Below are 13,503 nucleotides of genomic sequence, written 5' to 3' on the forward strand. Positions count from 1 at the left end.
CATCTTAGGCCTCTAGGTTGGCAACACATCTGCAATACCCTGGTGTTGCAGTTGTCTATGGGCGGTGGTGATCTCTTACCATCAGGAGATCCACTTGCTCGTTTGCCATCCCGTCGAATAAACAAAAAAAAAAAAAAAAACAACTACATATTTAAAAGTTCTTAATTCGCTATTTGGAGTAAGCACTCGCCAATGCGGATCGGAATTATTTCCAAATTTCCCTATCCATGATATAATCATTAATTTTAATAATACGCCTTATATATTAATGTCTTCTTGACAATAGATTTAAATTTTGTGTCTGTTTCTGAGTCTTGGGAAACTTCTATAACTTCATACGGTTTACCCGTTTTCGCCATATACATAGCCAGGTACCATTTCTTAGGTGTGTATAAAAAAATGTGTATAGGGTGTTATTAAAAACCTGTACTATACTTTAAACCACATTAGGGCTACTAATTACTAATATGATACAAGTAGAAAAATACTGTGAGTCGAAAAAAAAAAGTTTTGTATGGAAGTGGAGTCGCAAGAAGACTTTCTAATTTCGATGTTTTCCCACTTATATCGTATTAGTAATCAGTAGCCCTAATATGGGTTACAGTATAGTACAGGATTTTTTTATCAACCTGTAGGTATATTGAAATTTACTGTTCTCATTTTAATTAAAGCATGCATGCCTTCGCCTTCTTTTTGGGGATGCTCAACTACCAGAATGCAATGTAATACTGCAATGTTATATTTCTAGCACGCGTACATGTAGGTATAGCGAGGAAACTGAATCACGTACTGGTACTGGGGTGGAACCGTTGTACTACCAATATTATGTTGACATCCCATACATTTGCCAAAGAAATCATAGCGAAATAGATCACGAAAAGGTTTCACATTGGATTTAGTTTCCATGACTGTCTATGAGAAATACGGCTATTGTGGTCTTGCCAAACCAAAACATGTTTTTTTTAATATATACTATCAAATTATGTGCTCGTAGAACAGTTTAAACGGTCCGCACGCAGCGACGGCTAGCGCGTACACTGAGGCAACTGCCAGTTACACTCGACTTCCCCGGCCCGCGACAATATCGGTGCCGCGTATAGTGGTGCATGTCGGTTGCCTCAGTATACGTTGTACCGATTAGCAAAACGGTGTTAGATGCATTCATATAAGTCACTTTATTTCCAAAACTAATAGGAATATCCGTCCAAATTTTTTGTGGTAGGTAAATAAGGAAACATTAATCACAAAATTGCAAAAAACTAAAAATCAGAAATTTGTCACTTGTACCAGTATACGTAGGAGGTATCGATACAGGCATACCTACAGACAGACACAGACAGAGCTGGTTACCAGATTGGGTCAAAGTAAAGGTGAAATATTTAGGTGCGATATTTTAAGTGTTGAACTTAAGGAAAACAGTATCTGGCCGACTTTTTTGTTAGATCGTATTTTTGGAGAAGGTACGTATTTAAATAAGCTTAAAAGTAAAAGGTAAATTAAAAAAAATATATATAAAAAAAACTTTTAAAAACTAAGTCGCGTTCGATGTAGATTCAAACTCCATAACTCCAGTTTACAAGTTCAACACTATGAATAACACTATGCATAGTAGAGTATTTAATATCATCAAATAATAAAATATTTTCCAATCATAATTTCAATAATTCGGCAATTCGCCTATCAATATAGATAGGTAAGAGCACTACAACCTTTCCTTTAAGACACTGAAGGTAAAGCACACAGTTTTACCTCAATTCATCTTGGTTCCTGTTGACCTTAACACATATACACTACACATACTTAAATGTTAAACATACCACATCTTTGTAAATAAATGCAAAAGGCATCTAGAAACTCAAATCATTATGTATAGCGTCCATTTACCCGTATGGCATGGCTTATATATCGCTTATTTACATACAATGTTTATTTACTTGTTATTTAAGACAAGTGACCGTGACCTGGCTGCGCTCGGCCGAGGCTGACAATGCCGGTGGCCTTTGACGCGAAATAATGACACTGTTTGTTAACCGACTTCAAAAAAGGAGGAGGTTCTACATAGAACCAATGTTTTTGTTTTTTTTTATGTATGTTCACCGATTATTCAGTCAATTGTGGGCCGATTTTCAAAATTCTTTTTTTGTTCGAAAGAGTACCTACTCTTCTGAGTTGGTCCCATTGTCACCAAGTCAAAATCTGTTGATGGGATCCTAGGGAAATCGAGGGCAAACCTCAAATTTCATAGGCACACCTATGGTGATTTTGGCATTTTTAGCATTAAGATAAGTATTTGCATTCAGAAAGTATCATTTGGTAAACTGGATCTGATGAAGATGACCGTAGATTACCAATAGAACTCGTCAAAGGTAAGTAATACTCGCTCGTCTATAAACGATCATGATTAATATATCTAGATAAGCACTAAGCAGAAGCTTTAAGTTAATGATTTTTTCGAACTGATCTGATGCTGAAGCCGGAATGTAGGCAACGGAACTTTGTTATAAAACAACGTAGGTAACTAAGCCAAAACGGCCTAATGGAATCGTTGTGAGACGTGCTTTGGCTACGAATCACTAAAAAGTGACTCAGCATGATCCAGCAGGAGGGATTGAAATCCATAGTACCTATGTACTTAGGTGAGGTAGACGACTATTGTTCCACTCCTGCTGGCTCGTGCTGAGTCACTGACTTTGAGCTAGTAGATATTTAACACCCAGGCCTAGAACACCATAGAAAAATATTTTCAATGGTTTTGTAGTCGGTTCCATTTTTTGTTATTTTTATGTTTTTTAAAGTCGTTTTTTTTGTCATTACGTGGAGATATCGAACAAGATCATCATCATTATATCAGCCATAGGACGTCTACTGTTTGACATAGGCCTCCCTTATACATCTCCAGTTGCTTTGGTTGGAAGCGGCTTGCATCCACCGTGAACCCGCGACTTTAACCAAGTCATCCGTCCATTCGTTGGTGGAGGTCCTACGCTGGGTTTTTGTCGCAAGGACTTTTCAGCTCCAACGGCCACCTGTTCTCCATGCTCTAAGTATGGCCTGTGGGCCTGCCCAGTGCCACTTAGGGCTCAATCTTTTCCTAAAATAATATAACTACAGCTAGTTTACAATAATTTTGGTCTTATCAATTAGAGTTCTGAAATTAACGTGCTCTAAATGGAATCAGGCATTTGACGTTATAACAATACATCGATCGACGCATGGTACCATTGTCGATTAAAACCGCTGAATAGAATTGATATGACAGTAGGTACCTAAATTACCATCCAACTTATAAAGTTGAAAAACCTCTAACATTGTCATCTCAAAAAACGCTGAACTGATTTTTATCAAACGTAGCTAAAAACCACTGCAAGAAAACTCGGTTTTACGTAAAAAAAACGTGCACTCATCAATCATGCACTCGTTTGAAAGCTAGATGTCACAGACGGACAGACAGTGGCGTCAAATTATAACACCCCTTTTTTGCGTGTCGTAAAAAACAATACTTTTTTTACATAAAACTGACCGTGAGTGACCCCTACCTATCTACCTGATGTTAAGTGCAGAAGAAGCCAAAGGTGTATCTCACTGGTTCAGTAACATTGTATGTATGTCTTCCAGCCACAATGCTCCGGCTATCCTGCCTGCTGGTGGCGTTGCAGCTCGCGTGCTGCGCCGAGTACCTCCTGCCGGGAGACGTGGTGCCGCACCACTATGACCTGAGTCTGCTCTATGATGTCGACCCAGCCACCAACTACAGCTTCTTCGCTAGCGTTGACATACTGGTGAGTTTTATAGTTTTGATAAGGCGTTCGGCTTGCCCATTGCTTTCGGGGTGTACCGGTAACCATCATCCATGGCATATCACCTGATACTTAAAGTAGTGTCGCCATTACTACCTCTCCCTGCTCTATGATATCAATCCAGCCACCAACTACAGCTTCTTCCCTAGCGTTGACATACTGGTGAGTTTCACTGTTTTAATAAGGCATTCGGCTTGCCCATTGTTTTTGGGGCTAGCCGTAGAACTATATATAACACATCACCTAGAGGATGTAGTGTCGCCCCACTATGACCTGTCCCTGCTGTATGATATAGACCCAGCCTATAACTACAGCTTCTTCGCTAGCGTCGACATACTGGTGAGTTTCATAGTTTTGATAAGGTTTGCTCATTGTTTTCCTGCCTGGGCTTGCCGGAAAACCACCACAATACTAAAGGGTTTACCTGTGTCGCTCCACTATAACCCAGGGTTTCCCAAACTGTGCGTCGCGACGCCCTCGAGCGTCGTGACATTGTCCCAGGGACGTCGCATTGATTTCGTTCTTATTTTCTAATAAAAATTATAATTGTCCAAATAGTGTTTTTCTGATAACCTGTTACTAAGCTAGTACTAAAATTGTTAAATATTCTTGGGGGATAGGTTGACGGGTGTCCTAAAAAATAAAAAAGTCCCAACTACGTCACAGTACAAATACGTTTGGGAAGCCCTGATGTACTGTAACCTATCCCTGCTCTATGATGTCAATCCAGCCGCCAACTACAGCTTCTTCCCTAGCGTCGATATACTGGTGAGTTTCAATTGTTTTAATAGGGCGTTCTGCTTACCCATTGAATTCGGGGCTTGCTGGCGAACTATGGCACATCATCTGATAGTAAAGTATGTAGGTGTCGCTCCACTATGACCTATCACTGCTCTACTATGCGCATAAAATTGTCTGTCAGTTAGTCAAGTGACTCTTTCTAACAATACGTTATATAATATCTGAAATCAAATTCGTTTATCGCTATCCCGCAGGAACTATGTAATTTTCTGGGATAAAAACTATCATATGTGCTTCTCAGGGTCTTAAACTATCCTCATACCAGATTTCATCCAAATAGGCTCGGTGGTTTCAGTGTAAGGAGGTGAAAGACAGACAGAGGTACTTATAAGGATGTTAACCAGGACCATGATTATTTTCTTGTATGGATTACATTGGCATTGTATGTGACCGTCACTTAGTGATTGCAAAGTTGAAGCAAAAGGAAAACCGTGCGCTTGTCAGCAAGTCGATGGTGACTAGCATACGTAAATAGACCGGCGAGGACGCCATGTTTGGTATGGGAGCTATGTTTATGTCTATAATGCCGGTCCTGTCGACCTATCCTGCCTGGTTCACTAATATCTAACCAAAACATGTTTTACAAATGTTTCGTTTCACAGTTTCATTTGGCCAAAAGTATTTTCACTGAAGCTTTTGCATTTGGGAGTTTTATAAAAGTAACCCAACCTTTAGGGCTCTTCACAATGGTCTTGTAATATATCCTGATATGAATAATTCATAGTTTCGGAATAAAATGTTTTAGGCCAAATGAAACGTTAAGTAGTCTTTGGCGAAATGAAAAGATTTTGGAGGAGAATTTTATCAAATTTGAGTTTTGTTCAACAAAAACCTACCAAGAGTGTGTCGGACACGCCCGAAATAAGGTTCCGTAGGAATTACGAAAAAATTAAGTAATATTTTTCTAAGGATTTCGTATTTTATACGGAATCTTCCATAGCTTAGGTATATTTTATACCTTAGGCTGCTATTTACTGTTAGGGACTGTTTCACCATCCATTGATTAGTGTTAACTGGCGGTTAGGTGTGATGCCGTATTTGTTTCGTTTCACAGTTTCATTTGGCCAGAAGCATTTTATTCTGAAGCTGCAAATATTTTGGGAGTTTTATAAAAGTAACCTAACCTTTAGGGCTCTTCACAGTGGTCTTATCATCCCCACTTTATGTCTATGGGAGGTAACTAAAAAAATTTTTTTTTAATTTTTTTATTGTACCATTTTGTCGGCATAATTTACATATATATCCGTGCAAAATTACAGCTTTCTAGCATTGATAGTCCCTGAGCAAAGCCGCGGACGGACAGACAGACAGACATGGCGAAACTATAAGGGTTCCGTTTTTGCCATTTTGGCTGCGGAACCCTAAAAACGATGTTGTGGAGTTTGCGTGATTGACAGAGTGGTCGTGTTCGTCCGTTGAAGATCAGAGGGGCTACTACGAAACTCAAAAATCCAAGTTCGTATCGCACCGTCCCTTTCAGTCGCGTACGCGTATTCAAGGACATAAGCGTCAGCGGGACGGCAACATACGAAGTTCTTTTATTGCATGCCCTCCACATCGCAGCTTGAAATACGCAAACGAACCGCAAACGGTGCGGACTTTACCGCTTGCTCTCCACCAAACGTCGTGAGGTTTACGGCACGTCACTGGGATTCCACACCGCTGCTCAAAATACGCAGACGGTAAAAACGGTGCGCATACGATGCGTCACTGCGATTCCGTACCGTCACCATTTTCAGGGCTCCGTACGGGACCCTATTACTAGATTCCATCTGTCTGTCCATCAGTCACCAGGCTGTATCTCATAAACCGTGATAGTTGATATTTTCACAGAATATGTATTTCTTGTTTTTTTGCAGTTTTTTGCTAATATCTATGAATGTGTATGGTACGGACGGAACCCTTTGTGCGCGAGTCCGACTCGCACTTGGCTGGTTTTTTTATTATTATTATTATAAAGCCACACTCCGACCTCGTTATGGTTTAACGACAAAGGACCAAAATCAATTGGAAAGCAACCTACATACGCGACACCAGACACTACATTGTGTTGAAGTGAAACGATCGATACGGCGGTACAAAAACACTGGCATTGTGCGAGAGATCTAGCCAAGGTTGTATAAATGCAATAGTTAGTACCTAAAAAATGTGATGATTGCTTTTCCAACTGTGAGCAACTTAGCACCTTGCTGTTTAAACAGCGAGTAATGCCAGTATTCAAGCCGATAATAAGTGAGATAGAAATGATAATCGTATGTTCCTTCAAGAATCGAAGTCTTTCTCGCTTTCTGCGTTTTAAAAAACTCACGGGAATTAAAATCCCCGACGCTTAAAGGGGGATATTATAATATAAGATTGACGCCAATGTCTGTCAGTCTATCTGTCTGTGGTATCGTAGGTAGCTCTCAAACGGATGGACCGATTTCGATGCGGTTTTTTATGTGAAAACAATTTCTCTCCTTTCAAAATCGGTTCAGCCGAGACTTTTGATCTTTGAAATGACAATATAGGGAGTATTTCAAGTTTTCCAAGATGGTAGGAACCTTTTCACATAATTAACCTCCTCAATGTTTCCGCAGCTAACAGCAAAGAAGGCAACATCCAAAATAGTCCTCCACGCGCAAGACTTCAGCATTGCGAGCGATAAGGTCCTACTGACCAGCGATGCCAACACCTACAGCGTACCAGATGTTCGAATCAACGATACATACAACTTTCTCACTCTTACACTCTCGCAGCCTCTGGAAGAGGGGGAGAACTACACGCTGACCATCCCGTTCTATGGGAATCTGAAGCCTGGGTTGGATGGGGTGTATATCAGCAACTATGTTAATAAGAAGACCAAGGAGAAAGAGTAAGTTATACATATTTGACATAGATCGAGGAATTACCGGCCTTTAGTGGCTAGGCAGGGCACATTGCTCGAAGATCCATTGCCCGTTGAATCTAATTTACCTATTCCACGTACACCAGCACCAATATCTGACACAACAAGCGTGCATAAATATCTGATACGACTTTATTTCTAGGGCCGGTAAGACATGTTGGATATTTTTGCATGCTCCGCTGTGGTAGATATTAATGCAGATGACTGTACCGCAAGATGTCCCGCCACAAGGTGAACTGATGGCATGTTAAAGGTCACAAAAGTCTGTTGGATGTGGTCAGCGCAAGACCGGCCCTTGTGACGATCAAAAATATAATATATTTTTGGTAAAATTTCATTTTTATTAAAGCTTTTTTTTGCTGAATGTACTTTTTGTTGACTGTACTTGCATTGTCACCCGAACTACATTTGCGTACCAAATTTCAAGTCGATGCAATTAACCGTTGAAGTTCCGTCCTGTGGGGACGATTCTGGCCGGATGTCACTACCAGATTATTGTATTGTCACGCAATTTACATAAGTATTGCTTGCATTGTGTTACTTACCTTAGAAAATCTCTATGTAACAGTGGCGTGGCGTCAGATATTTCCGTGATAAAGCCGAAACAAAGATCACTTCCATCTTTCACAAATCGTGTACTTATGTCATGTTGTCCTATTTTGTAAATATTGGGCAAGCCGATGGGAATAGGGTTCTATGAACGCTTCGCCACCGCTATGTACTTATATACCTGTGTTTTCTGTACTGCTTACTGTGTTGGTGTGCAATAAAGAGTTGTTATTGTATCGTATTGTATTGTATGCCAAATTTCGAGAAAATCCGAAACTACGGCACAAAGCAATGCTCGTAACATCTTGCTCGTCGAAGTTAAACAACTGAAGTTTCGACATAAACATGTTCATGGACAAATATGCTCCACAATCAGCACGTGCACTATTTGAACTCCGCACAAAATGTTCAAGAACAGTGTGCAGGAAACTTTAGTGAAATCCCACCTAAACCTTAACAATATTATGGCTTGCAGACATCTGGTGACGACCCAGTTCGAAGCCATCTCCGCCCGAAAAGGCTTCCCGTGCTTCGACGAGCCCATGTACAAAGCGACCTTCCGCATCTCCATCGGGCACCACCGCGCTTTCACCGCCATCGCCAACATGCCTGTTCAGAACTCCTCGGAAGTCAAGTAATAAAACCAATTAACCTGTCCTTTGTAACGACGACAATGATTCCTTTACTTATGAATCTTAGATCCCACTACTATCTTTAGTTTTAGTTAAAGCTTCCAATCGCCACTGTCTTATCACACTAATATGCTGTTGGGAGATGAGGGGTTACAATTTGTTGATTCTAACTATTACCACAGCCGGGTCTTAACACGCTAACAAAGAGTAATAATTACCTCGACGTTTCAGCCACATTGCGGTGGCCGTTGTCACAAGTACCTACTTAGACTGACTCTTCTACTCGTGACCATGACTACTGCAATGTGACTGAAACGTCGAGATACCTAATTATTACACGTTGTTAGTGTGATAAGTCTAGACGTCTCGTGTGTGATATAGTTATGGGTGAAAAATCACGATAATTTGTTGATTGATTTCCAATTTCTAATGTACTCGTAATGAAGCAGCAATCGATCGTCGTGGAACTCTTTGGGTGAGGCCTTTGTTCAGCAGTGGACGTTTTACGGCTGATATATATAACACACAAAGAACAATAATTTTGGTGATAGAAACCCTCCAAAAGTTAGAATTGATGATTTACTTTTAAAAAAATGTAACCGCAGTTACTTTTAATGTACCTTTTCTTTCAGCGCCTTGGAAAGCTTATGGCCATGGACAACAATTACTAAAAAAATAAAGTAAGTAAAGCAAAAACACCCTCAACCTAACCTAAAAATATAAATGTGAAATAGATTTTGTTTCTCAATGCGTATTGTTACAACCAAATCGTTAATTAATCTTGATACACTTACCTAATTTGATACAAATATGGTATAATATGTACCTCTTATTATTTAGGTCACCTAAGACATGTAAGTGGAATGAGCTTTTCTTGTCTACGAACATAGTAATATCGTTGGATATTTCAAAAACATTATAGGTTCGCTCAGACTTTTTTTTAAAGTAAGTAATGCAATTTTTTAGAATCTAGTGTCCCCTCCTCCCTATCAAGCTAACTATTGGCTACAAAAATCTGAAAAAAAAAACCGTAGACGTGGTGCAGTCAACGTATAAATAAGTCATCACTTTTGTACCTTGTCGCTTTTAGTTGGTACGTCGGTATAAAATTTCGTATGCCTTTTCAAACATGACTTTAAAATGACAAGGCACAAAGGAGATCACTTATTTATGACGTGGACTGTACTTATCTCTTTACTTTATGTCGATCAAAATTTAATATTGAATATTTACGGTAGCGATATGTTTGCCTATTCGCTACTTCCTCTAACTTCACCTGTTCCTCCAGGAAGCCGCAGCAGGACTTCGTCTGGGACCACTACAGTAACTCTGTGCCGATGTCCACGTACCTGGTGGCGTGGGTGGTCTCCAAATTCGCGGCCCTCGAGAGTCCCCCGGCACTCTCTGACACCAAGTTCAAGATCTGGGCGAGAGCTGATGCCATCGATCAGGTGAGCGTTTGGATAAACTATTTCATAGAGTTCTGTAGCTAATAGTACCTAATAATAATATGTAGTAGTTTACGTGAGTGTTACATAATAAGACACATTAGAGACGAGTATGTGTATCTAGTTAGTGGCATAATGCTGAGTCAGCGCCTTATCTTCATTACATAACATGGCTCCCTGTATTACAATGTGGTTTCTCTATATCTGTTTTGTGTTCTCTGTATGATTGTTAACCTGGTTTTGTCTTCTTAATGTTTATTCCTTTGTTTTTATCAAAAACGTGTATAGAGCCATGTTATTTTGTTATGACGATTAAAGTTTCTATCTATCTATCTATCTATCTATCATAATGTATGTCATACACTACGGTCATACTTATTGTAACGTTTGTCAGAATTTTTGTTAGACATAATTTTTTTCCCGCCTTAACCGTATTTATAAAAATACGGTTAAGGCGGCACGTTTTAAATGGTCATCCTATGGAAAACTGTAGGTTAGGTTAGTTTTGTCTTATAACGATTCTGAACAATTAATGGATTCAGAGAAAAAAGAGTTATGACAAACAACATTTATGATTATGGCAAACATTTTGTTACGCTTCAAAATTCAAATTCAAAAATTCAAATGATTTATTCAGTAAATAGGCCGCAATGGGCACTTTTACACGTCATTTTTTAAACTCCCAGCGCTTTCGGAAAGACCATCATTGCCAAGAAGAATTCGCCGCAAGAAGCTTTCGCTTTCAATGGACACCTGTCTGAATCGAAAATACAAACTGAGACATGGATGCACAGAAAAATCAGAAAAAGAGACAAGCGCTGGGAATCGAACCCATGCAGGTCCTCAGCATTTCATGCTGCGTGCCATACCCTCACACTACCACTGGACAGGAGTACAGACACGAATTTCTCCTTTGCACACATATCTCAGGTTGCTTATTATCTATCTGAATATCGAAAATTGAAATATCGACGGTCAAAATATTGAACCTAACCTAACCTACTTTCGATATTTTGACCGTCGATATTTTAACTGTAGATATATTAATTTTCAATATTCAGATACGTCCCCCTTTCAACAATTTATGCGAGCCGATATGGAACCCTTATAGTTTAGGTATTATTTATTGCTTTCTTTTTTTAGTTTTTTTAAGGCGCACACACTTAAGTCGGTTTACATCAACGTACTATTTAAATAACTATCAAAAACTGGCTGAAACCACCATTTTTAAGACACTACTAATTTACTTAATCACTTTTCCAGGCTGAATACGCTTCGACCACCGGTCCGAAAGTACTCTCGTACTTCGAAAAATGGTTCGGCGTGAAGTTCCCCCTGCCGAAACAGGACATGGTTGCCATTCCCGACTTCGGCGCTGGCGCCATGGAGAACTGGGGTCTCATCACTTACAGGGAGACAGCTCTGCTCTATGACAAGGAACAGTCTTCGTTCTTGAACAAGGAGCGAGTTGCTGAGGTAAGGACAAAGTGGACTGAGTGCGTTGAAGCAACGGTCAGCAGATATGACAGTATCATTGGTGTTTATGTCGAAGCCATTATCTTCTAACGTGGAGGTGCTCGCATTCGCATACATCATCTCTTTCTACCTTCATCTTATACGGATTGTCGTACTGTTTAATGTCAGGCGTGCTTGTCATTCCAATAAAGCTGCAGGTATTGCAGGTGGTAGGACCTTGTGCAAGGTCCGCCCGGATTGCTACCACCATCTTGCTCGCTAATCCTGCCGTGAAGCAGCAGTGCTTGCGCTGTTGTGTTTCGGCGTGGAGAGTAAGACAGCCGGTGAAATTACTGGCACTTGAGGTATCCCATCTTAGGCCTCTAGGTTGGCAACGCATCTGCAATACCCCTGGTGTTGCAGATGTTTATGGGCGGTGGTGATCTCTTACCATCAGGAGACCCACTTGCTCTTAAGCTGTTCGTCGGACCGAATGTGAACCAGCTCTTGATCCGTACCTCACTCTTCCTCTCCAGGTGATAGCCCACGAGCTAGCCCACCAGTGGTTCGGCAACCTGGTGACGATGAAGTGGTGGTCCGATCTGTGGCTGAACGAAGGGTTCGCCACGTTCGCGGCGTCCGTGGGCGTCGCCGCCGTGGAGCCCGACTGGCGCGCCGAGGAGGGCTCTGCCGTCGACAATATACTGTCCGTGCTGAGTTTGGACGCGCTGGAGTCTTCGCATCCGGTGAGTGCTTTACACACACACACACACAAACATCACGCCTGTATTCCCAAATGGGGTAGGCAGAGTACACGAGACGTTACCGCTTCGGAGCCACTTTTAGCAATTTTAGGTTTAGAGTAGCTATGATAACAAAAAAAAACCGGCCAAGAGCGTGTCGGATAGTTTCGCAGCCATTACGAAAAAATCAAGTAATATTTTTTGAAGAATTTTGTATGGAATTTTTCAAGTAGGTTTATTTTGCTAGGCTAACTATTTACACGTAAACTAGGATAAGAACTAGAATTAGCATAGACAGACAGACATAGCGAAACTACATAATAAGCGTTCCGTTATCGCCGTATTGGATACGGAACCCTAAAAACAGTTTTAGCCCTCAAAACCATATAAAGCAAGGTTTATTCATTTATTTATTCATTGTAATGTCATGTTACATATATAAGGTGTTACAATGTTATTATAAGTCAATCCATGACGCCCTGTTAGGGCATACAATAATTCAAGTAGAACGCATAACTACCCACACCCAAAATCAAAACAATTACTAAAACTAATAAAAACAATAAAACAATGTCAATGAACATGTCAATCTAGGATTCGAACAAATAAATTAAGTATAGAATAGAGCATTAGACATTATGGTGCTACACTTATTCAAACATTGTAATTTATAATAGTCTCGTCATTTAAAAAATTATCCACCGAGTAGTAACACTTTTCTATTAGTAAGGCCTTTAATTTATAGTTTAGTTTAGATGATGCTAATATTGCTGGCGCCAGTCAGCAGACAAGCCAGTGCTGTCCTGGTCCGTTCTGTTTCGATGAGGCCATCTGGATTCATGTACCTATAATTCCTGATTATGGCTTGAGGGTCACTGGCTTGAAAATTTGGTCGGCGCTCTGTTCCCACCAGTGCTGGCTTGTCTTGAAAAACTGATTATATGATTGGTTTTTTGGAGTCTTTTTGTATTTTTTATTTCAACTCCAAATTTGTTACTTTTACGGGTATCCCGTGAAACCATATCGAAAATACAAACTGAGACATGGATGCACAGAAAAACCAGAAAAAGAGACCAGCGCTGGGAATCGAACCCAGGTCCTCAGCAATCCGTGCTGCGTGCTATAACCCACACACCACCGCTGGTCAGGAATCTAGACAAGAATTTTTCCTATGCATACATATCTCAGGTT

At 40.3% G+C, this 13,503-nt stretch overlaps 1 protein-coding gene across 3 annotated transcripts in view; it reads left to right on the forward strand.

Annotated features, from left to right (window-relative positions):
* The window catches only part of LOC141442469 (aminopeptidase N-like), a 44,314-nt gene that overhangs the window by 11,750 nt on the left and 19,061 nt on the right, over positions 1-13,503 (forward strand). For all 3 annotated transcript variants that reach the window (XM_074107478.1, XM_074107479.1, XM_074107476.1), the window contains exons 2-8: positions 3,616-3,779; positions 7,178-7,452; positions 8,510-8,668; positions 9,299-9,346; positions 9,955-10,117; positions 11,378-11,590; positions 12,106-12,315. In XM_074107478.1, the coding sequence (XP_073963579.1) occupies positions 3,621-3,779; positions 7,178-7,452; positions 8,510-8,668; positions 9,299-9,346; positions 9,955-10,117; positions 11,378-11,590; positions 12,106-12,315 (1,227 nt within the window). In that variant the 5' untranslated portion in view covers positions 3,616-3,620. The remainder of the gene's footprint in view (positions 1-3,615; positions 3,780-7,177; positions 7,453-8,509; positions 8,669-9,298; positions 9,347-9,954; positions 10,118-11,377; positions 11,591-12,105; positions 12,316-13,503) is intronic.

Source organism: Choristoneura fumiferana, chromosome 25 (genome assembly GCF_025370935.1).
Source record: "Choristoneura fumiferana chromosome 25, NRCan_CFum_1, whole genome shotgun sequence".
NCBI classification, from domain to species: domain Eukaryota; kingdom Metazoa; phylum Arthropoda; class Insecta; order Lepidoptera; family Tortricidae; genus Choristoneura; species Choristoneura fumiferana.